Source organism: Parasteatoda tepidariorum, chromosome 2, assembly GCF_043381705.1.
Source record: "Parasteatoda tepidariorum isolate YZ-2023 chromosome 2, CAS_Ptep_4.0, whole genome shotgun sequence".
Taxonomy (NCBI): Eukaryota; Metazoa; Arthropoda; class Arachnida; order Araneae; family Theridiidae; genus Parasteatoda; species Parasteatoda tepidariorum.
This window is the reverse complement of record NC_092205.1, coordinates 68,006,610-68,032,655: the sequence shown is the minus strand read 5'-3', so window position 1 is coordinate 68,032,655 and position 26,046 is coordinate 68,006,610. Positions and strand designations below refer to the sequence as shown.

General features: G+C 29.1%; 1 protein-coding gene and 3 non-coding genes across 5 annotated transcripts in view; all 4 read right to left on the bottom strand.

Moving 5' to 3' along the window:
• Positions 1-1,508: 1,508 nt before the first annotated feature.
• Positions 1,509-26,046, bottom strand: part of LOC107437456 (cytochrome P450 302a1, mitochondrial) — a 33,472-nt gene continuing 8,934 nt past the window's right edge. The window contains exons 2-11 of one of the 2 annotated variants that reach the window (XM_043057072.2): positions 22,523-22,696; positions 20,350-20,491; positions 19,142-19,379; positions 15,032-15,219; positions 11,698-11,881; positions 9,676-9,826; positions 5,536-5,699; positions 4,105-4,183; positions 3,772-3,963; positions 1,509-2,073 (exon numbers count right to left, since the gene is read on the bottom strand). In XM_043057072.2, the coding sequence (XP_042913006.1) occupies positions 1,960-2,073; positions 3,772-3,963; positions 4,105-4,183; positions 5,536-5,699; positions 9,676-9,826; positions 11,698-11,881; positions 15,032-15,219; positions 19,142-19,379; positions 20,350-20,491; positions 22,523-22,534 (1,464 nt within the window). In that variant the 5' untranslated portion in view covers positions 22,535-22,696 and the 3' untranslated portion in view covers positions 1,509-1,959. The remainder of the gene's footprint in view (positions 2,074-3,771; positions 3,964-4,104; positions 4,184-5,535; positions 5,700-9,675; positions 9,827-11,697; positions 11,882-15,031; positions 15,220-19,141; positions 19,380-20,349; positions 20,492-22,522; positions 22,697-26,046) is intronic. The other variant, XM_043057079.2, reaches the window with a different exon arrangement.
• On the bottom strand, positions 17,026-17,144 carry TRNAL-CAA (transfer RNA leucine (anticodon CAA)). Its single transcript has 2 exons — positions 17,107-17,144; positions 17,026-17,071 (listed from the first exon to the last, which is right to left on the bottom strand). It is a non-coding gene; the product is annotated as a tRNA-Leu (tRNA).
• On the bottom strand, positions 17,869-17,988 carry TRNAL-CAA (transfer RNA leucine (anticodon CAA)). The gene is made up of 2 exons: positions 17,951-17,988; positions 17,869-17,914 (listed from the first exon to the last, which is right to left on the bottom strand). It is a non-coding gene; the product is annotated as a tRNA-Leu (tRNA).
• On the bottom strand, positions 23,391-23,507 carry TRNAL-CAA (transfer RNA leucine (anticodon CAA)). Its single transcript has 2 exons — positions 23,470-23,507; positions 23,391-23,434 (listed from the first exon to the last, which is right to left on the bottom strand). It is a non-coding gene; the product is annotated as a tRNA-Leu (tRNA).

The following is a 26,046-nucleotide window of genomic DNA, read 5'->3' as shown; positions in this document are numbered from 1 at the left end:
AATTTGAATTTAAAGAAAATATTTTCTATAAATGTTCTTGTGATAATATGACTTCAAAGAGCAGTTATAATTATTTCAAAAAATGCACTTTTCGGGAAGTATTTTTGTTTCCTTCATACAACTAAATTTCTGTTGCATGTAGGAATTTTTCTATTGCTTTTATCATTTGTAGATTATAAATAATTAAACAATAATTCTTGACTTTTCAGTTTTTTTTTATTTTTATTCATTAACTGTTTTTTAGAGAAACTAAGGAAAAAAAGAGTTTACTTTCTTACCAGCAAGCGAAAATTATATTGCCAGACATGCTCGCGGGATGCAAAAATTCTAATCGGACATGTATTTTTTACTCTAACAGGCTTTCCTGGGCATGTAAATAATCTATCAAAGTTCGGCATATGGATGGAATAAATTACATCATAGGTGGAGAAAACACAAAAGACAATTGATTATTTTAAAAAGACCTAAATTTTCTTAGTTATACAAATAAGAATTATAAGAATTTCCAAAACACAACTACCTTATTCATTTAAATTCTCCTAGTCATGCTTATTATCATCCTATTTAAGTAAAATATTGAAGGGCATGCATTTGCTGATAGCATTTAGTAATTTTGATAACATTTCTTAACAATAATGCTCCGCATTTATTCTATCCATTATTCATATTCCTCTTTTGTTTATAATACCCAATATTCCTTTTGTTTAATAATATTTAATACTTTTGATTTAAATTTAAAACTAAAGAGTTGATGTAAAAAATTGGAAAATAATTTTTTTCCGCTGATTAATAATAAGTACATGATTAATAATAAGACTGATTGTACATATATTTCATATATTTATAATCCGTACATATTTCATATATATTACATATATTTCAATTCATATGCAACAGAAAAGCAGATGCTTGGGCAATTACTTAGCAAATTAACATCATATAAAAAACATAATTTTTCGAAAGATACGATATGCTCTTTTTCTTACATCACACATTTAAACACGTATTTTATTTATGTATGAACTCAATTTATTGATAATTTAATTTTAAATAAACAAATTTTAAATTAATTTAATTTTAAATAATTTAATTTTAAATAATTTAATTTTAAATAATTTAATTTTAAATTAAATTTTAAACTTCAAAAGATTTTTTCAAATTTGAAAATAAAATGCTTTAAAGTGATTGAAAAGTGCAGAGCATTTGAACAAACGGAATATTCTAAAACAGATCAGAAATTTCTGGGAAAAAAAAGCTGCATTACAGATTGACAAAAAAATTTACCTTGAATATAACAAAAAAATCAACATCTAAAAATTTAAAAAGAAAAAAAAAGTGTTTAAATATACACCGTAATAAGAGGAACAAAACAAAAGTTTTGTAAATCAATTCAGACAGAAAAAAATTTACAACCTTTTACAGATCGAACCAAAATAAAAAAAAATAGAGAGCCTGTTACAATATATTTCTATTATTCGTTTAAATCATTATTAAAAGAAATTTACAAATTTAAATTTAAAATTGAATCTTTATTTATTATTGAGTAAGTAAATTTAGAATCTTTTATCTCATACAATATATTTAATGCAATATGCATAATATAAATTTGCTTTACTTGCAATAAGATTCATATAAAAGTGTGCATTTCTAACTCTCCTACCGGTAGAATCAAATATACAACTAGGAGAGATAAAAAAAATTCAAATATATTTCAATATTTACAAAAATGCTTTCAAACATTTTCAATAACAATCTGAACAATAATTTAAACATTACAGAAAAGAAAAACTTTTAAGTCTCTCAAATATGCATTCCTGATGAATAAATATGCTCTGAAGAATCACAAGTCCAATTGTTAATTTATTTTATGATTACAGCTTTATTAAATGAATGAAGAGTTCGAAGCTTGGCAGATCCTCATTTAATGTAACTCACTTTTTTAAATTTTTGGCCATTCAATTAATCATTCACTCTCTTCATACGAAGTTTTACTGGTTTATCTGGAACATTAATTAGTCTGCTGTAGCTATCTATATCTTCATAATGATAACTTAGTTCAAAATTCCTTATAATCTGAAATTAAAATATAAAAAGACCAGATTAGTTAAGACTTAGTTCAATGTACTCAATTAATATTAAACAAAACTATTATTAGGCTCAAAATTATTATTAGACTCATAGTAATATTAACCCTTTAAAAGGCCAGGGGAAGTAAGCTTCCCATCAAGTTCATTAATTTCTAAATATAGATGGTAGAGCAGTGGTGGCTCAGGGCATAGAGCGTTCGCCTTCCAAGTAGATGAACCGGGTTCGAATCCCAGCGAGGGCTACTCAATACAAACTCAGCTTCAGAACTGGTTTATGTTCAGAGCAAAGGTAAGAGCAAATATTAACATTTCGGCTTCAGGCTTGGTTAACTGTTAACTTAGATAAATCACAAAATGAAAAGTTAACTAGTTGTTTAAAGTGAGAAACCTCTTCACTGTTTCGGTTTCTTAGTAAATATTTGCTTCAACTTTTGTTATTATTCCGTTATATAACAAGCCTTGCTTGGACAGGAACAAACACGCATCAAAACCGATAATGGTTTAAATTTCGAACTAAACTGAGGTAAATATTCATGTTTTAGCTTTAAGATCGATTAACTGTTAACTTCGCGGAGTCACAAAATTAAAAGATGACTAATTTCCATTGCACTCACTTGTTCCGCAACGCTCTTTTTAGGCCCTGGGCGTCGGGGGGAAAACGCAAGTTGCAATAGCTCTCCCCAAAACATCCCAAGCAATTTCCATAAAGTTCATGACAGAAGATCTGAGTTGCGTCAGGGTTTCTCGTACTCGTAACTCAAACTCTTACGTTATTCGAGCATCATAGTGCATGCGCGAAAATATTCAAACAAATCACATTATCGCTAAGGGGAAGAAAATAAGTGTAGTGTGTCTACCACTACAAAAACACAATTCTAATTCACTAGTATATAAGACACGTTAACTTGATTCTATAGTGAGATTCTATTTTCATAGATGGCATGTTCGATGTGATTCCTCCCACGTTGATGACCTTCGGATATGATATGCACACGCCTACCTTGACAGAAACTCCTACTTCAATTTGAACACGTCTACTTCGATGGTTTCCCCATTGAACAGTTGACTTGCTACTTGTGACTGCAACATTATCCACATCCTCGTGCTGTTGCTACTCAGTCTCGATCTCAACGTCAGCCGGCATACACTCGACTGCTAATGGCAACACAGGAGCAACCACTACAGTGAACTTAATACAGCTCTCACGGTTCGGAAAAGTACGATGATCTTAATACAGATCTCCCGGCTTCTGACAAAACAGCAATGAATCAACTAGGGGTATCCATCCATTCATCGAATTCTATCACAGATATAATTCCGGTGGAGAAGTACTATAGTGTGTCTACCACTACAGAAATACAATTCCAATTCACTAGTTAACTCGATATGATAACTCGATTCTATGTGGGAGTGCCTTTTCATAGATGAAGGTTGACATTGTCGATAGCAGTCCCCACAATAAGGTTAGCGTAACGGTTAACGTAAGACAAACGCTATGCAAAATCTCTCCTTTGATAGCATAATTCAGTAGTTTTATAGCAAATCTGAAAAATCTTTTAATTTAGACATCAGTATAAATCGCATATTCCTTATCTTTTATATCATTCAAATGAAATACTATTATTACAATAACTTCAAAATTTATACTTTTAATCTATATACTATATTTATACTATATACTTACTTTTGCTATAGCGAGATTTATTTCTAGTTGTGCTATATTCCTACCAATGCATAACCTTTTTCCAGATCCAAAAGGAGCAGAAACAGAACGTGGAGCATTCTTGGATAACCATCGCTCGGGTTCGAATTCCTTAGAATTTTTAAAATATTTTTCTTGGATTGAAGCCACTTGGTGTTGCAGAATTACCATCGTCTGAAATTAAATTTAAATGTTGAAGTCTTTAGTCAAAAATTTACCACCAAAATTTGAATTTTATTTTTAAGTAATTGGACAGTTGGTACTTTTGACTTAAAATTATTTTTTTTTTTAAATATAAAATATTATGTCACTCACATTAGCAGGAACAAGGTAGCCTCCAATGACCAAATCGTTTGGAATAACTCGTCCAGTGCCTATTGCCACAGGATTTATTCTAAAACGAAATAAATAAACTAAAAAAAAATGTAATATCTAGTCTATCTAATCTAGTTAATATCTAATAATCTATCTAGTTAATATCTAAAGATTATTGCACGCGTAGATGCAACTCTCTGAAATCAAAATGTAATTTTTAACAAAATAAATTAACTTAAAATCACATTATGTTTAATTCAAATAATTTCCATTAGGCTAATAAATTCTGGAAATTTCAACAAAAGATTTGAAGATGTGTTTCACAACATAAAAAGAATAAGGCCACTCGAATAAGGAGAGAATAAGGATTCATTTGTATCCTACGTCCTTTTTTAGGGACGGTTGTAAAAATCCATTATAAAGCCACATGAATTCGACATAAATCACTTTAAAGCACTCTTTTCTTTTATATTTTTTCAGCGGAATCAACCGTTCGATTAATAATGTTCACTTTTTTTTATTTTATAACTGAAACTGGAAAACAGTTTTTCGTTCGCAATATTTGGAAGAAATGTGTTAAGTTAGTTTTTATTAATTAAGTAACTAGCAAATTTTTATTAGTATTTTAGCTAATACAATTCAAGATCATGAAAGCTGATTCTGAGGGTGGGGATTTAATTTGCTAGCAGACAAGAACCATTTTTCCTCAGCATGCCGCATCTTTACTGCGTAATAACTCTCGGAGATGACCGATTTTCAACGTTATTTATTTATCAAAACTTAGAAATCCTCAAAATGCAACAAATGGGAGTGATATCGTCATTTTTGTAAAACAAAAATAGAGATCAACCGTTCCTCCCTCATGATTTACAATTGTTAATTATTTTTTCTTCCTACTTAATCCATGTTAATTTAGATTATGGTACAACATTCTTTTCATAATTTTCCATTTAATTTCGCAACATCTAAAATTAATATATTAGGGAGACTGGAAAGTAACGTCGTTTCGGCGCAATAAATATTCCTTAAAAAAATGAATTAGTCGCAACGAGGAATAAATTCCTTAAAAAAATGAATTAGTCGTAACGAGGAATAAAAAATGAATTAGTCGTAAAAACCAATTCATTTTTTTCGATCCATTTCGATTCATTTACTATCCGGCAAATAAAGGTTGGTGATAACGAGGGTTATTATTGAAATCTTGATAACAAATATCAAATGCACCGAAACGACGCTACTTTCCGGTCCCCAATACAAAGTTTCCTTGGAATTTACGACAAATACAGCATTAATAAACGTATTTCCACTTTTCGTAATACTGCGATTGTTTAATGCAGCATTTTCTAGAAGAACAAACTTTTTTTATGAATTTTTCATATAAATATTTATGCAATATTCGTCATATATATAATGTGGGATGTTTGTACTTGCCTCAGAGTTTCTTGTACCACAGCTTTTAAGTAATTTGGTTTCTTAACACCTGTAAATGGAGTATCTAGGGTAGGCATTACTTCACGTAATTGTTCTCGTAAAGTATCCTGAACACGCTTGCATCGAGCCAAATGATACAAACCAAAAGATAATGCAAATGAAGTCTATAGAGAAAAAAACAATTGTTATGGAGACTAAAAGAATAAATATACCTATACACAAAAAGTTAATGAACATTCCCGTTATCTCTCTAACAAACACATCTTTTCATTCAAGTTGTGTTTTGTAGTCTTGATAAAATTTCCCTAATATGTGTAAATTGTTAAGACCTTTATGATATTACGCTTTAAAAAATCAATTATGACTTTGCAAGTTAATTTGAAATATTTTTTTTCAAATTTATCAAATCTTTATAAAATAATAATAATAATGACGAAAGTATAAAGAAATCTAACATATGATTTTTTAATTAACTCAATGGCATCGGAATTTTTGTAAAAGAATATGTTAAATACTATTTAAAAAGAAACAAGCAATTCCCGCTATTATGAATTCTAGTCTTTTGAACAATGGAGAATTTCATATCAACAATAAGGAGTTCAAAATTTTAAAAAAAAAAAAATTTTCCTCGTAAAAAAAAATATTATTCTCGAAAAAAACTGTTCTCTAGTGTTATCTTGTTATCAAACAACGTATTTTCTATACACCTTAATCAGCATATAAATAATACTTGAATTACAAAAAAAAAAAATTTGAAGGAGATCCGATATTTTTCTGAAATTCATCCTTAAGATAGCAATAGATTTTATTCCAAACCAAAAACAATTCTAGCTGAGATTACGATGAATCTTAATTTTTTACTGATTCATTCTGCAACATTTAAACTTTAATTTATATATTTATCAGCTTAAAAAATGTATTTTTTAACTTTTTATCCCTTTATTGAAATAAATATTGTCAAAAATAAAATTTGTGACAATTATCTTAATGACCATTATTTATGGAAGCATATGACAACTTGTCATTCATCATTTTTAAGAAAATTATATAACCATCGCTTATGACACAGTATGACATGATAATAATTTAGCATTTTTGAAACAGCGCTATATAATCATCGTTTATGAGAAGATAAATCATTCATGACATATTTTTTTAAAAAAATCTTCAAATCCACTTAATCCATTCATTTCACAATAGGGGAGTCCACGATCTCGATTTGCTCTTCACCACTTTAATTTGTTAACATTTATCCCTAAGAAAATTTCTTTTTAAGGCTATATGAACATTCATAGAGCAAATTAAATTGCTATTAATTCGGTGGTTCCCAATTTTTTTCGGGAGTGGAACCATAAATGATTGACCTTGTTTTTGCGGTCTTCCAATGAGGTGAACCGGGTTTATAACCCAGCGATGACTAGTCGATTTAAATTCCGCACCAGACTTGCACCGACCACAGTGGTGACGAAAAATATAATCAGTGGTAGACGAATCATGGGTTAGAGTCCTTTTTTTTTTCTACCAGACGTGGACACGTACCTAGGTTTGCAAAACTCTTAACCGTATAGTCCACGTCTGGCCACAGGTCTAGCTCACATNAAAAAAAAAGAAAAAAAAAAAAAAAAAAAAAAAAAAAAAAAAAAAAAAAAAAAACGAATGAAGAAAGTGTAAATGAAAAACAAATTTTTGAAGAAAGTTACAATAGATGCCAATAATTAAAAACATAACGGTTAAGTAACATTTAAAGATAAAAAGATCAGAGTTGCTACATGCATGGTATGAAGCGCTCTCTAAGAGGCTGTAAAATAGGAATTTGGAAATACTTGGGGGGGAAAAAAGGTAATTGAATCTTGTAGAAGAAAAGAAAAGAGTTTTTAGAGTTTCTCTTTAAGGGGATCAATTCAACTGGAGTTTGTGAATGAGAGAGTTTTGAGCATTTCTCATGGTGAATTGTGAGTTCAACTGAAAGTTTGGGTTAGAGTCCCCTTGCCATCAGGATAATCGTGGGAGGTTTTCACGGTCTTCCTCTCTATGTAACGCAAATGCGTGTTAGACTCATCAAAATGTCCACAATGAAGGCGAATTTCTCCCAATACTTGATCCAGAATCTCCCTTGTCTTCAGAATTGGGTTTTAAATTACAAGGCTATGGAACTGAACACAGACGTAAACCCAAAATTGGGTAGGCTGTTTAATGACGATTATAAAATAAATAAAACGATTGCTAACATATTAATTAAGAAAAAGTACATTACTTATCTTGAAAATAGTTATTTATCTAAATGTTATTTATTAAAATACATATTTTCAATATGTAGTTAATATGTAGTGAATTAAAGGAGAGTGAATTTTCTATTATCATATCGTTTTATCAAGATTAGTCTTAGAATTGGGTTGTAATTTATGATAGTCAGTTGAATTCACAGGTCTACGGCGGAATTTAGTCTAGTTCTTTCTTAATTTGATTTTAGTGTGTGTATAAACTGAAGAATAAATGAACTGAAATATGGTTTCCGTTAAAATGAAAACGATAACGACAAAAATAAACGAAGAGAAGTTTTATCAGAGGAAGATTCTTTTCATTAAGGTCGGTTATTTTTATTCGATACGATGTACTAATCCAATTTTTCATAAATGCATATCCATAATTCATTCGATATACTGTTATCAGAAAAAATAGCATTGCTTTGAATTTTCTTTCCCCATAAGAATTTTAATTAAATGAAATTTCATAAAAATAGCTGAAATATTAAATCCACCTCTCCACCAGAATTCGTAGCCTTCTAATAAATATTAGATTGCTAGTTTTGTACAAATTTAGTTACAGGTTTCCAAAATCATAACTGGTAAAAAAAATTCTAACTCTCAGAACTCCTGCGACCTTCCACGGAACCCTAAGGTTCCACTAGCCACCATTTTGAAACAGCTGTATAAATCAACATTCTAAAAAATATTCTGTGTAAGGATAGGATTTAATGGTGGTCAAAATAAAATAATGCAAAAAAAACTCATTTCTTTTTTCTTAACCCAGCCGCTTTCATATACTACTATAACACTACTGTAAAGTTTAAAGCTACTTCAATACCATTTGGATAATGCTACTGTAAAATTTAGTAAATGATCGCAATACAGTACGGCAGGTTTTGCGTTCATGGTTTCTGTTTCCATCGATTTAAAAGTCAGAAAGTGTATATATGTATTTTATTTTATAATCCACATTGAACAGCTGACCCGAACGTTATCAATGTTAACGACTATCAATGTTCACATCCGTAGCCTTGTAATTATGTAACCAACCCAGAAAACAAAAAAGAGAACTCCTGGATCAAGCAAGGGGACAAATCAGCCTTTCCTGGAGGACTTTTTGATGAAACTATCCCGCATTTACGTTACTTGAAGAGGGAAAAAAATTTAAACCTTTCACAAATTGCACGATGGCAAGGAGATTCTAACCCATGACCTGTCTGCCACTGACGATATTTTACGTCTGCACTGTGGTCGGTGCAGAATTCGTATCAACCAGCCACCGATGGGATTCGAACCGCTTACCAATGTGCTACATACAGACCTTACAGACAGACATACAGACCTACATACAGACCGCTCTCATACAGACCTTATTTAAAAAATAACACATGTTGATGACAAATGTATTTAATGTTCGACATTCTTTTTTTTTTTATTGCAACCACTTTTTAACGTTCGTGGGAACCCTGTTGTAGGTTATATAAAAAAAAAACTTTAAGTCATTTTCATAAAAACTTCTTTAACGGTTAAATTTTTTTAACTACTTGGGTAATCTCAAGTAGTTGTTTTTTTTTAAATTAATAAATGTGTCTTTTAAGATTGACATAAGAGAAGCTCTCGTTCATACCAACCAGCCACCTCTGGTATTCGAACCTGTATCACCACATTGGGAGTTGAACGCTCTATACCCTAAGCCACTGCGGCTCAAGTGTATATACATATTAAAAAAGTACAAGCTTATATATATATATATATNTGTACAAAATTCAAAATAGTGTAATTTTAAGTGTACATACTTCTTAATTCTAAATATATGCATACATATATATATATATATATATAATTAAAATATTAAAAGTGTGTGTTAGATATTAAAAAAATGTGGATTACTTACGGTATCGATACCGGCTAGGAACATATCTAAAATCATGGTAAATACATCTCTCTTTTCAGCGCCTGGTACTCTCATTAATCTGTGTACTATGCAGCTTTCGGATGAATTGTCGGCTGATTTCAAGGCTTCATCGAAGTATTTCCCTACTATTCTAAAAGAAAATATTGATAAAATATTTAGATTAAACTGTAATACTACAAAATATTTTAAACAATGTAAAAAAGACTTTCTCAAAATTGAGCAATAAGGCGCCAAAATAGGTTTGAAACAAATATAGTCGAATTTGAAAACCCAATATTGAGCAAAATGCAGAGTCTCAAAAATAACGCATCGTGTACTCAGTTCGAGTAATTTGTTGTTAAAGAAGAGTAGGCATAGTTTAAAAAATGATTATAAGCTGTTTTGAGCTCATTATATTCGAACATAAGTACATAGGGTTTTGAAATTTGACTTTATTTGCTTCGGAGCTATTTTGACGCATTTTTGTTCAATTTTAAGAAGCTCTTTTTCACAGTTACAATTTTTTAATTCATAATTTTTTTCAAAACGTCAGTCAGTTGAAAAAATTATGCAGCAGGTTTTTTAAATGATTGTTTTAAAATATTTTGTAACTAAAACTAGCACCTGATCTTTAATGGACTACAAGATACGTCGTTTTAATTTTTCTTTTTAAAATTATCCACTTTATAACTGATTAAAAATGACTCAAATTTTTTTCATTGAAAAAAAATTGCGTTTTAAAATTATTGTTGCTGGTAAGAATATTAAAAATCTCTAAATTGCTTCTAATGCGTTTTCTTTCTTTTTTTAAGGCTTATGCGAATTTTCTACCGATAAACAACAGAAACAAACAGTTTAGTTTCAGATTACATATTAAAATCAATAGTACAAGGATCATTTCATGTAAACTGAGTTAGTAGTCCTCACTCTACCATTTCAAATCTTTATAAATTTTAGTAAAAAATAAGCAGTACTGAAAAATAAAAGCTGAGAATCATACCTATTTTGAATTTCTATTATTCTATTTAGAAACCCATTTATCCACAATAATAAGCTGATTTTTAGCATTTTATAAAAAGCTAACATTTTTAATCAACATTGAAGTCTTTTATTGTAATTAAAGAGCTTTTGCACAGCGTTTGTCTTACATTAATCGTAACGCTAACGTAATTTTCTACCTCTCAGTAATACTATGGATAAATTTTCACGCATGCACTGTGGAGCTGAAATAGTATTAACTATAGAGTTAGAGGAAAACGTAATGCTTTTCGAAATCTATCTATTATTAATAATCACAAATTCAAGATAGAAGATTTTCATAGATAGCGGGAAAGATAAAATGTTTGGAAAAAATTGAGAAACCCGTTCTAGTTTTAATTTAATTAACAAGTTCAATTTTGAAGAAGCCAATTTTTTATAATAAATCAAAATAAGTAAATAAAATAGATACAAAATTATTATTTCTTGATTTTTATTTTATTTTAATTCATTTCGGAAGAGACCCCATAGACCCTTACCCTGGCTATATTACAACCTCCTAAGGAGCTTGAAGATAAGGTATTCAATTCATAGACTATACTTTTTGAATCACTTACATACCAATATCATCCTAATTATCATACCTCAGCAGTGGTGGCTCAGGGGATAAAGCGCTCGTCTCCCATTGAGATGATCCGGATTCATATCTCAGAGATGGCTGGTCGATACGAATTCCGCATCCGGCTTGCACCGACTACAGTGCTGCCGTAAAATATCCTCAGTAGAAGACGGATCACGGGTTAGAGTCCCCTTGTCGGCTAACCAGTTAAAGTTTTTGTAGTTTTCTGCTCTATGTAACGCAAAAGCGGGTTAGTTCCATCTGAAAGTCCTCCACAAAGGCTAGTTTGTCCCAATGCTTGATCCGGGAGTTCCCTTGACTTTTGAATTAAGTTCAAAATTACAAAACTACATTGCTTGTTGTGAACTCAGAATTGGATAGGAAATAATAATTGTTAAATGAAACATAAAATAAAATTATCATACTCAGACAAAATATCTTGAGCTGCTTCCAGTTTCTTGTAATTTTTCTTCTGATTGAATGGCACATTTTCAGTGAGGTACACGGCCATGTGAGTAGCCTCTGCAGCCTTTACTAGTGCATCTGCCTCGGCATTCCCTTTCAAAGACAAGCAGCCTAGGCGTTTGTTCAAAGTTATATATCCGATACCTAAAAATTGAAATATCCCTTTGAACTATAAAGAAAACATTTGAGAAACAGACATGTTACCCTTACTACTATTTGCTTTATTTACATGCCATCCTGGGTAAAGCTAGCTTTTAATTATCTTGATATAGAATGGAATTTACCTAAGAGACCATTAAAAAAAAATTGAATTCGATCTGCCTATAATGTTGTTTGTTTATTGTTTGTTGTTGTCTGCTATTGTTTATCGTTGTTTGCCATTTGCTCGTTTTTTCCGTTGTTTGTTGTTATTATTGCTTCTACCCTACTGTTACCACCTACAAAAAATGTTACAGTTTATGCGGTTCTTGAAAAAAGTTGAGCAATATTTAGTGGTATAATAGATTGTATTTCTAAGATTTTATAAACACTGCTGTATTTTAGAAACTCCACCTAAAAGTTTCTAAACTGGAAATTTTTAGATCTCAGAATTTCAATTTTCAAATGAAAGTTAATACCGAACAATCTCAACACTCCGGAGTTTTTCATTGTTAAAATTCATGGCAATCATATGCTACCACCATTTCTATTAAAACGGTACGTGGAAATCTGCTGTTGACCATGAGGCATAGAGAATTACAGAAAAGCAATTATCATGAACACATGAGCAATTATCCTTCGAGAAACTCGGCTTCGGCTGAGTTCCATTAAGAACTTAGAGAAAGAGGCATTCCAATATTATAAAACCCGATAAGTAGTTGTGAAGGGGACACGTGATCAATCATTTTAAATAAATAATTTTAGGTAATATTTTGCGATTAAAAAAAAAGGTTTAATTGAAAGCTAAAAATCGATACATATATTTATAAAATGACATTAAATTAAAAAAGAGAATAACTTAGTTTTAAAAAAAAAAACTATTTTAATATTGTTGTGCAAGAGACAGTTGTGTCTTTCTCTTCTTCTTTCTTGCATATAGGGCCTTTGTCGTCACACTCCATCTCACCCTGTAGGTGGCCAAGCACTTTATTTCTCTCCATGTTTTGTTCACTGCCATTAATTCATTCACAAACGCTCTGCATCATGTCATTTTAGGCCTACCCCTCTTTCGTTTACCTTGAGGTGTCCAGTCCAACGCCATTCGAGTTCTCTGACTTCTAATTTATTGGTTTCTGTTCACTGATTTTGAATAATTCATTGTTAGTTATTTTGTGGAACCATTTTATATTAAGAATTAATTCTGAAACCATTAATATTATATTAAGAACCCATTTTATATTCTGTTACATTTGTTGATAACAATCTATAACTTATTTGTATTTGTTTTCAAGTTGTACCAGGTTTCTGATCCGTATAAAAGTTTTTAAAAAAAGTATTTGAGTTGAATATTCTTGTTTTTGTTTCATTTAATATCGTTCTACACGCCCCAAAATTTACTTAGAACAGCGAAAGCAGTGCGAGCTTCATTTCGTTTGCTAGCGATATCTTGATTAGAACTTCCTCTCTTATTTATAATTCATCCAAGATAGGTAACACTGCTGATTTCTTCAACTAGACAGTTTTCGAGATACATGCTGTTATTCACACATGGGAATAGTTACTGATAGTCTGCTCTTTACTGAAAATGAATTAACACTTCCAAGCACACAGCGAATTTCGGTACAAAATTTCAGTCAGGTGTCACGTTAGGAACTGCGACCGTATCGAATTTTTGAAATAAGTGTTTCCAAACAGAGCACACTACATCAGGAAGGATAAATAAACTTATCTATACACGGATTAAAAATAAGTCTCAGTCGAATTCGCTTATTTTATTTACTCCATAATTAGAACAAATGTTTTCGGGAAAATGTCAAGTGCAAAGCGCAAAAAAAAAAAAAAAAAAAAAAAAAAAAAAAAAAAAAAAAAAAAAAAAAAANAAAACGGGAATAACTTTTGATCTAATGATTGGATCTTCGCATTGCAAGAACCAATATTAATGGTCCGAGGGAGTGAAATCAAACATACCAATTAATAAGTGCAGACGATATTTTAAGTCACGAAGTCAGACGCAAAAACCGTTCACAAAACAAAGTTTGGGCGAAATCGCTCGAATAGTTCCTGAGAAATTAAAATTTTAAAGTGTCAGCTGTTTAAATTTCGATTTTTCGGGAAGTATTCGACGGATTTCGCTCAAACCCTGTGTTTTGCCATCTAAAATCACATTCTTTATAATGATGTAAGAAATTTTATTGAAAGTAAGAAATTTTATTTTTAATGTAAAATTACCTTACAATTCAAAAAATTTTCGACTACTTATAAATAAAATAATAAGAAATGATAAATATTTACTAAATTGTTTTTTGCATGAAATCATCTTTGAATAAACGAATTATATAGCTGTGTGCAAAAATGTTTCAATTCGCTTAAAAAATTCTCTGGATAGAGTTAAATAAGCAAAAAAGAAAAATTAATATAAGGAAGTCCAAACTTTGAACCGCTACTTCTGACTAAACTATTGAAACCATATTTTTCAGGCTGCAGCCATCCCTATATTTTAGATCCGAATCTGTCGGGGAAAAAAATGTGTTTATTCAGGGAAAGCACGTTTTTGTGCCTGATTTTTCTGTCTTAAAATATTGTCTGCACTAATTAATTAGCACATTTAATGTCACCTCCTCAAACCAATAAGATTGAATCCTAGAACGTGGAGATCCGATCTTTCGATCAAAAGTTATTCAGGGTAGTCAATTTATTTTCTTGCGCAATTATTAAGTTTCTAAAATCTTGCCCAATTGGACTTTTCGTAAGAATTGATTTTGAGAAGTTCATATAACACTTTCAAAAAACCTATAGGAACTTACAGCCTTTTCTATCCGAACTTTCTTAAACATTTTTGTAAACAAAATATGATAATATCATTTAAACGTGCTTGTCTTAAATATCTTATGCATCTTTCTTATTGGCAATTCAAACAGACACAATCTTGTAAATAAATTTACCTTGTAGCGTCGACACAAATTATACATTCTACAATAACCACAGAAAACCTTAGATTATCCATTACTCAAGAAAAAAAATTCTAAAAAATGAACACTTTCTATTATTTTACAATTTTTCGCCATAAGTTTATTTACTTAAAAGCGTTTGTTCTAATTGCATTCCACAATTCGAGAGAAAGATTTTATCGATAACTAATACAAAACTTTCACTTACATTCCAGTCCTAATCTGTATAATAAAGGCAATAAGTCAGTTTCTTCATTTTTATCTAAACTGTTTGATATTGCCACTACGAGATCATCCACAACTTCTTCAAGAGCTTTAGAAGAATGCTTCACGATAGAAGGATGAAACAATGGAATTTGGAAAAGATCCCTAAATCTTTGCCACTCTTCTCCGTTACTATAATTCAAAAAATAATGATAATTAACTAAACAAAGAAGAATTAGAGACTATAGTAAAAGAACGAAATAAATTTTGAAAAATAAATTAAATTACAGAAAATTGGGGGCTCTTAAAAAATTGGCTATGGAAAATGGAATTTGGAAAAGATGCCTTAATTTTTGCCATTCTTTTCTTTTAGTATAATTCAGGAAAAAAAAAGAAAAGAAATGAAATTAATTAAGTAAATATGAAAACTATTGAATTAATGATTATTGCAAAAGTACGAAAACAAATTTTTAAACGTCACCTAAATTACAGAAAATTGGTGACACTTAAATTAGAAAAGTGACTTTAGTAAATGATATTTGGAGATGATACCTAAATCTTTGCAATTTTTTCGCTTTTAGTATAATTAAAAAAAACTAAATCAGTAAAATAAAATTAATGAAACAAATAAGTAAACTATAGAATAAAAGATGATTGTAAAAGTACGAAAACAAATTTTTAAAAATCTCTTAAATTACAAATAATTGGAGACACTTAAATTAGAAAATTAGTTTTGGAAAATGAAATTTGGAAACTACGCCTATATTTTGCCATTCTTCTCCGTTTCTATAATTAATTGAAAATAAAACTAACTAAAAAAATTAATAAACTATTAAATAAATGATAATTACAAAAGGTACGAAAATAAATTTTGAAAAAAAAATAGCTTGAATTACTGAAAATTGAAGGCATTTAATTAAAAAATTGACTTCGGAAAGTGGAATTTGGAAAAATGGCCTAAATCTTTACTACAATCAATAGCCTAAATCGTTACTATAATTCAATTAAATAAATTTAGCTAAACAAATATGAAAACTATACAATTAATGATGATCGCAAAAGTACAAAAACAATCACTAATAGTAAAAAATCACTTAAATTACAAAATATTGGAGAATTATTAGAAACTTGGAACTTGCACTCATTATATCTAGCACTCTTGGAATATTAGAAACTTGGCTTTTAAATAAAATTTTGAGCAGTGAAATTAAAGTTCGAATCTCACACTTAAGTGTTACTGCTCAGTGGTAGAGCCTTCGCTTAATTATTTAAGGCCCCGGACAAATTATTTAGCGTGAAGTTTTGAATGTTATCTTTCAGCAAGAAGGAATGTACAATAATTAAAAAAAAATAAAAAATATAATAAAAATAAAAAAAATTTTAAAAAAATAAATAAATCAATAAAAAAGGCTTGCGTAATTTTTTTTCTCGACTTATACCTAAGAAATAACTTGGAATATTTTTTAATTTTTATTTTGTAATTTTATAATTAAAAAAAATTAATTTAAAAAATTTTTATTCGTATCAACGAGAGTTTTATAGGTGAAGTCACCAAATGAAGAATTTTGTGGTATGAGCCCCACAATATTAATGTTTAAATATACAATTGTAAAATTGTTTATCCAAAAATTATATAAAAATACATATATATATGTAACCAAAAATAAAATTTAAAAAAATTTTAATATATGTATATCAGGTCGAAAGCGGTGAAGAGAAGAAATGAAATTTATTGTTCCACAAAATCTAATTTTTTGTCGAAAATTTCAAACTTTTATGTGATCGTAAAATATTTAAACAATATCTAAATAGGAAAATATTTTTCATTTCTTACTCATTCTAAAGAGAAATTTTCGCTGGGAACATTTTAAATTTTGGAAATTTTTCTTTCTATGAAATAAAGCGAAACCTTAATATAAAAAAATGCTGGAAAAGTATCATATAAAGCTAAGAAAAATTGAACAACAGAAAAATAAAAGTTGGGAAGGGAAAAAATACTGTCAGAAGTGGGATTCGAACCCACGCCCACATTCGTGGACCAGAACTCTCACTACTCTGATAACAGAGCAAGGAACGAACCTTGAGTCTGGCGCCTTAGACCGCTCGGCCATCCTGACTTGCTTTCAGGACGGATAATTTACTTTAATAAAAAATTTATAATGACATTTTTAGATGCTTCAAAAAATTTTACAATGCTTCAAAAAATTTTACAATTGTTCTTTGTAATTTTCGAAACTTCAATCAATTAGGTATTTTTTAAAATGAATAAATATAAGTTAGATAAAATTTATATTTCAAAACTTTAAAAATATTTCATATTTTTATTCCAATTTTATATGAATATATTAATATAAATAAATAAAAGATTATTAAAACTTAAATTTATTGAGATTAAAAATTTATTCAAAAATATATATTTATTTACATAAAAATTTTATTCTAAGAAGTACAGTGAAACCCTAATAAAAATAGATGTTGAAAAAGCATTATATAGAGTTCAAAAAAAATTTGTTTTTCAAAACTTCAATAAATTATGTATTTTTTGAAATATATAAATATAACTTTGATAAAACTTATATTTCTTTACATTAAAGATATATTCATATTTATATTGAATTTTTATATAAATATATCAATATAAATAAATAAAAGATTATTAAAACTTATGTTTATTAAGATTAAAAGTCTATTCAAAAATATATAATTATTTATATTAAAATTTTATTCTAAGAAGTACAGCGAAACCCTAATAAAAATAGATGTTGAAAAAGCATTTTATAGCGTTTAAAAAAAAAAAATTTAAACTACGGAAAAAGAAAAATGTGAAGAAAGAAAAAAGCCTGTCAGAAGTGGGATTCGAACCCACGCCCACATTCGTGGACCAGAACACTCATTCACTCTGATAACAGAGCAAGGAACGAACCTTGAGTCTGGCGCCTTAGACCGCTCGGCCATCCTGACTTACTAACAGGATTAATAATTTTCTCCATAAAAAAATTTATACTGACATTTTTAGCTTATGAGGGGCTTTAAGAGATATCACAGTTATTTTTTATTTATTTATTTTTCAAATTAAAAAGAAAAGGCTTACAAATTGCGTATCGCAAAGTAAAGAGATAAAAAATATCGCAAAATGATTGAAAAAGATATTAGCAATTTGTAACAAAAAGGAGCCCCAATAGATAGGCTATTCAAAAGATATTAAGGAAAGTTTTATCTGTAGCAACGAGTTTCAACAATGAAATTTCATTGCGTTTTAACTACGTGACACCGGAAAGAGGTGACTGTTTGCAAACTGTATAGAAAAGCATGATCCAAATCGACGCTCCCATTCTCGATCTATTAGGAAACATACATAACAGAATTTTCTTTTTAAACATTCAGAAATATCTTGAGAACATTTTCATCATCAGGTTTTTATAAGCAACTGACAATTTAAAATTATGATTTACTGATATTGTTTAAATATCTTTAATTGAGCTCATTTTTTAATACAAAAATCACCTCGTCTCTTTTCTTTTCTTTTTTTTCAGAAAATTGCCATTATGTCCCATACAGTATTAGTTTTTTTTATCATTAATCTCAGGCTCCTTTGTTATTTTATTTTATATACCAACTTATATTATTATTATTATTATTGTTGTTGTTGTTGTTTTGATCGAAAGTTGTCAGTTTGTTGATCGAAAAATAATAAACAAAAAAGGTGTCTAAGCTACAAACAAGCAATAAAGAAAAAGAAAAATCTTTCGTAGATAAATATCTCTATTGTCTCTCCTCAATTGGCTAATGTTTCAGAGGGCTTCTGAACAAGATTATTAACAAAGAAATTAACGTCCTAGTTCTGAACTTAAGGGTTGGTCTACGTAAAGGTCTATGTTATAGTAAGTATCACTCTTATTGTAATTTAGAAGGTAATTTATACCAAAAATAAGCGCAGTTTTTTTTTTCCAAAATGAGTTACTTTTATAATTAGTAATGAAATCTTAATGAATGCTAACAAGTTATAGCAGTCCAAGTATTCCATTTCCCTTTAATTAAATGTATTTAAAATTTATTCATTTAAAGTTTTCAACTATTTGCGTATAATTGAGTATTATTCAATTAATTTCCTTACCTCGGAAATAATCCGGGTCCACTGTAAAAATTTGGTCTTTCAAGTCGATATTTTGCCAATGCCGTGTGACTCAATCTATTTGGATATTTCCCTTCATTGACGTAAACATGTGACATATATTCTGGATTAAAAACATGGACAATAATACGTTTCTTCGTTATAACTTCCTTAACAACATCTCCGTATTGTTGGTGCATCTTGGCATAAGTTCGATGTAGCTTCCAAAAATTATACTGACCTATAGAAAAGAAAGAAAAATCAAAAGGAATTTTTTATTGGTAAATAATATAGTGAACAATGAGAAAATTCCATAGAATTGAATGCTGTTGAAAGAATTTAAATGTCCGAAAGGGTTGGCTATAGAAGTAGGCCTACCATGAATTCCGACTCCCTACAAAAAATTCCGAACTTCCAACAAAAAAGGAACCCAACACATATCAAGGAATGAAATAATCTTCTTAATTTTAATAACGAAAATTCTCAATTAAGAAATGGAAATTGAAAGGAAAGGATTGAGACCAAATATAAAAAGCTGAAAAAGATTATCCTTTATCCCTCATGACCAGAAAATATCCATTTATTGTAACACTTACATATGCACGTTAGAATGCTCATCACAAAATCGGCTTATAATGGCCGGGATAGCCAGATTAGTAGGGCACTGGGCCCATGTCCAAAAGGTCGTGGGTTCGATCTCCGCCGAATGAAGACTCCCCGTGTAGTAAATGATGACTGAAACACGTTAAATCTGTCGAGTCGCTAAGTCCTCCATGTTCCCATAACAAATCAATATCTCTGGGGGTACTGATCCAGGAGTTTCCTTGTCGTCTGGATCGGTTTAAAATTGCAAGGTTACGGCGCTGAACATTAGTATACGTAAACTAAAAATTGGGTCGGCTGTTCAACAACGGTTATAAAAAATTTAAAAAAAATTTTGAAAAAAAGAAAAAAAAAGATCTGCGTGTAAGTTCTTGTCAAATTCACGAAGAGACAGCACACATTAGAGAAGGACATTCTTCATCTCAGTATCAAATATTCTCAATTAAGAAATAAATGCTCAATCTTAATTCTTAAAGGAAAAAAAAAGTGAGAACTAAAATAAAGAGTGACGAAAGGTAATGCTTTATAAAAGTAAATACTCTTCTAGGGGGTGTTGAAATAATGCAGTGCACACGCAGATATTAAAGATAAAATAAGGGTTGTCTTACCAAAAAAAGGCAAATAATTCAACATCGTTCCTACTAGAGGCAAAGGCACAGGTCCAGGTATTTCTTCAAAACTTCTGACTTCCGTTGAAACCTTTGCTGTGGCATTTGTAGCGAAGCGTCTCGAAACACATACCTTTAAGAACTAAAAATATCCATTAGTTAATATTGTTATTAAGCTGCTAAATTATTCAAAATAATTTTTTTTCACTTTTTTTAATGAAACATGCTCCAATAATTAACTCAAGTTTAAGACTTTAAAAGAGAAAAACAAATTTTCATGAGTTTCAAAAATTTTAAAAGTGCTAAAATGCGTTTTTTTATTATTAGATACTACACAAAGTCTAAATACTACACAGTGGGAAATGTAAAAGCAGTTCAGAATTAATTAATTTATAAAAATTAATTTATGTAATACTCTAATTAAACTTTACGGCAACGAATGCTGGCCTTTTAATAAGATTGGGGAAAATAAACGACTAATATTTGAAAGAAATATATCACAGTAATCTCTGGAGCTGTTAAAGAAAACAGTGTTTGGCGGATTCAATACAATTATGAGTTATATAGAAAATTTAAGCAACAAAACATAATTTCAGATATTAAATCCTCTAGAATAATATAGCTGGACCGCATCTACAGAAGGGATGATAGTGTCCCAGTTAAGAAGTTGACTTTTGGAAAGTTAACTGACAGCTGGAAAAGGGGAAGACCTAACGCCAGATGGATTGATTCTGTGACAAAAGATCTTAAAAAACCATGGACATCCGTAGATAGATTAATCTAGTGTCTGGATCGTCCAGATGAAAACGACTAGTAGGGACGGCTCTGGCCTGTACTATTCTGTCATGCTGATGGAAAATGATAGGATTAAAATCAGATATTACCTCTAAGACATAAAAAGAATCTGATGAAATAAACAGTTGCAAATGTAAGGATCGAAACTTCTATAAAGAAAGCAAGTAGAAGATTTTTGAGGATAAAATTGTTCATTAAAGATGATTTTGGATCAATTCAAAATGCTTTTGTTGTCCACTTTTTTAATGAAATTTTCTGATATATTTAGGCAATTGCACAATTCCTCAACTTAAATTTAAAAATATTCTTTAATTTTATTGAAGTTAATTGTCATCAAATAGTTTAAATTACTAACACATACTAAATTCATCCAACCGCTTAAGTTGAAGTCTTGTTATTTTTCATACGTATATAAATATATTTGACATTTCCTTGGACATAATTTTTGCTTAATTGATTTTAATAACTCTTTTTTATTCCTGTGGGTCAACAATCAAGTAGGTCAAAATACAAAAATTGATTGCATATAAAAATTTAAAGGTGTAAGATCCGAAATCTTCATACAGCATATTGCATACTTAAAGTAACGTCATCAACTGGTGCTTTAAACTCGTTTACATAAACGAAGTAAAAAAAATTAAATATAAGGCGAATAATTTAAGACCTCTGAGTTTACCTAAACCGTGGGAGTTTACCTAAACACAATCCTGTGTGTTTACCTAAACACAAAAAAGATAAGCCTGTAGAGAAGCCAAATTGCTAGGATAGACGTTTCCAATTTGCAACTTAACTCCCACGAATTTTGTATCAGTACTCTCTGAATTATATCAAACAAGAAATTTAGAGCCACAGTGGCTCAGGGGATAGAGTGGTCGCCTCCCTATAAGATGACCCGGGTACGAATCCCAAAGGTAGAATTCTGTTCCTGGCTCACACCGATCACAGTTCACGGTAAAATATCATCAGATCAGTAAAATATCCTCAGAGGTTGACGGATCATGCTTTAGAATACTCTTGCCGTCGGGCTAACCGTGGGAATATTTCCTGGTTTTCCTCTGCATGTAGGGCAAGCGCAAATGACTCAAAAAGTCTTCCACAGTGGCTAGTTTGTCCCAATACTTGGTCCAGTATTTTCGTTCTTTTTCTGGATTGGGTTCGAAATTACGAATATACCGCGTTGAACTTAGATAGTCGTCAATGCCGATTATAAAATAAAATGAAATCAAAAATTTAGAATTCGATTGTGCGCTTGCAACACTTGAGACTCACTTTGAAGATTGTCTGAAACAGCTCAGGTTGATAGATGGATTACATTTTACAATAACTAGACACTTTTTATATTTGTTAAATCTGTAATGATATTTAGCTAAATACTTACTTTTCTTTTCATCTTCGATAGAATTCCACTGCTGGTTCAAATACAATTCATTTTCACACAGCAAGAGTTAGCACAGCAAGATTTTACAATTCTATCAAAATCTTCTCTTTTAACAAAAGAATGTGAAAAGAATCAGACGAATGCATTGTGAATATTTCATGAGTTTGAAGCTTTCTAAAAGTAAATTAGAAACTTTTTATTTTTTAAATGATCTATATAATAAATTTATAAAGTATTCAAATTGAAAATCATAAAAATAGTTTTAAGAAATCATGTTTAATACAAAATAATATTTCTATTTATTTTTACATGGGGCATATTTTTAAGTGGGGAAAACTTCGTATAACAATTTAATAGTATGAATAAAAGAAATATTATCTTCTTTTAAAGAAAAAAAAATCGAACTCAAAAAAAACAAATTTAATGAAATGAAATACAGCCTTTTTAATGTTCAGGTAATTACAAATATCTTTTCCGCGAATAACAAATTCTCTAATTCTTTTAAGACAAAAATATTCTCTTGTTCTTAATTTATAAAAAAATTATTTCATCTTTACAGTTTCAAAAAAAAAAAGAAAGAAAAAAAAAATCCAAAAAATTAAAGATAAAAAAATATAAAAAATAACGAAATTTATTGTCCACCAAAATCAAATTTTTTGTCAAAAATTTAAAACTTTGAAGTAATATTTGAAAAATATTCAAATAGAAAAATATTTTTAATATCTAATTCATAATTCTAAAACGAAGTTTCCGCAGACGGTGAGGGGCATTTTAAATTTGGAAAATGTTTTACAAAGAAATGAAGGGAAACCTTAGTAAAAATATATGTTGAAAAAATATTAAGTAGAATTAGTAGAAAAATAAAGACTGTCAGAAGTGGGATTCGAACCCACGCACATTCGTGGACCAGAACACTCACTACTCTGATAACAGAGCAAGGAACGAACCTTGAGTCTGGCGCCTTAGACCGCTCGGCCATCCTGACATATTTTTGTCACAAATAATTTACTTTTACAAAAAAATTAGAATGACATTTTTAACTTTAGATAAGTTTTGAGAAACGTTACAATTGTTCTTTGTAGATCTTAAAAACTTCAATAAGTTATGCAGTTTTTTAAAATAAATGAATAAAAGTTTGATTAAACTTATATTTCTTTACGTTAAAAATATATTCAAAGACATATATTTATTTATATTATAATTTTTTATAAATATACTAATATAAATAAATGAGAGCTTATAAAAACTCATATTTATTGAGTATAAATATTAATACGAAAATAGTAATATAAGTTAATAAGAAATTGATAAAATTGATATGTATTTATTGATATTGAAATATGTGTGATATTGATATAAAAAAAACTTGTTTAAAAAATATAGCGAAACCCTGATAAAAATAGATATTGAAAAAGCAATATATGGAGTTAAAAAAAAATTTAACTATAGAAAAAGAAAAATGGGAAGAAGAAAAAAACTATCTGAAGAATTTAAAAAGAAAATAAAAAAAACTGAGGTAAAAAGAATTTAAATAGAAACAATTTTTGCAAATAAATTTTTAAAAAATTTTTGCAAATTATTAGATGCTTTATTTTTTAAATTATTAAAAAAATTATTAGTTTTATTAGATTTATTAATTTTATTATTTAATTTATTTAAAAAAAACTATGTATTTTTTAAATATCTAAGATCATATAGTAAAAATCAGATCAGTAAATCAGTAGTAGTATACTAGATCATATAGCAAAATTTCTAAGATTCATATAAGTAAAAATTTTATTTTTTATATAAATATATATAAGATTGGTTTAACAAAAAGCATATTCAATGATCTGAAAATCAACATTTCCGATAGTCACATCACATTGAAAATCAAAGTCAAAACCTTTTCCTGGCTTCAAAATCATTTCCTGATTTTAAATAATTTAAAACATTGCCTGAATATATTTTTAAATTGATTATGAGAAAAACTTTATGTAACAATTTAATACCATTTATGAAAGAGTTATGAAAAAAAATTATGAAGTAAAATGTTTATATAGCCTTTTAATGTTTAAGTAACTACAAATATCATTTTCGCGAACAAAAAAATCTTTTAAAATCAAATCATTCCTTTGTTTTTAATAACCGAAAGAATTTTTTCGTCTTTATAGTTTCAGAAAAACTTCCCCAGTTAATAGTTTTCAAAAAATTACACTGATTGGAATTCCATAAAAATGTCCCTTTCTTCAGAGTTCAAAAAATTGCAATGCCATTAGATTTTAAGATTTGTAAAAAATTTAGAGATAAAACATTTCCATGTTTCGTTAAACGTTAAAAAAAAATTTTTTTTTAAGTGTCCTATGAGTTTTAAAAAATATACTCCTCTTAAGTGCTAACCAATGACAAGCTTCTTTAGTTTGAAACCTAAATACAATCATTTTTATAATGTTTAGTATACCTTCACAGTCTCGCGATTAACTAAATTGAAGTTTGAAAAAATTTAAATTCAGTTGCTCTTGAAATTCCAAAAAAAATTATTACTTCCTCATAGTTCTAAAACAATTTGATTAAGTTCTTGGAATATACCCTTACCATTAGAATTAAGAAAGAAAAAATTCCTCTGCCTTTGGTCTGAGTCTCTTTTCCATGTTCTTGGAATAAATTAAGATTTTTAAAAGAATATCCCTGTTTCATATCCTCAGAATAAAAAAAGAGTTTTAAAAGTAATTCATTAACCTTAGAATTTTATAAAACATTTATCGAGAGAGCGAAATATGAAATATATTTTATGTATGAAAAACAGTCTAAGACTTACTAAAAAAAATCTGCTGAATTGTCGGAATTATATTTGAACTAAAATATAAAGTTCAAAAAAGTAGTTTGAATTTTTTTTTTTTTTTCATTCATATTAGAAAAATTTATAGGTATTTGGATTCGTAAACTAAAGAAATTTCAACGATGAATAACTGTTTCTCTGTAATGTAAATGCTTAGATGCTGTTTCTCCTGCTGCAAATAAAAGCAAAATCGAGACATTATTAGAAGATTTTACCTTTAACGTAGAAAAAGACTGCAATGTTTCATGCTTTATTCATAACTATAAACTATTAAAATGCTAAATATAATATTTCCCCGTCATTTTGATCTAAATTAATACAAATTAATCAAAAAAAAGTATGAAAAATATGTTAAAAAAAAATTCTGTGCCAAAAGTTTACAGCTTCTCATAAACTAAGAATATCGGTATAAAATTTTTTAATGGCGTAAACTATCAGAACCGTGACAAAGGCAGGATGGCCGAACCGTTCAGACTCAAGGTTCGTTCCCTGCTCTGTTATCAGAGTAGTGAGTGTTTTGGTCCTCGAATGTGGGTGTGGGTTCGAACCCCACTTTTGCAGACATTATTTTTCTTTTGATTCTAGCTAATATTTTTTAGACATTTATTTTTGCTGTGGTTTCTCTTTATTTCTTAGCATAAAGATTTCCTAAATTTAAAATGCTACACAAATTATATATATATATATATATATATATATATATATA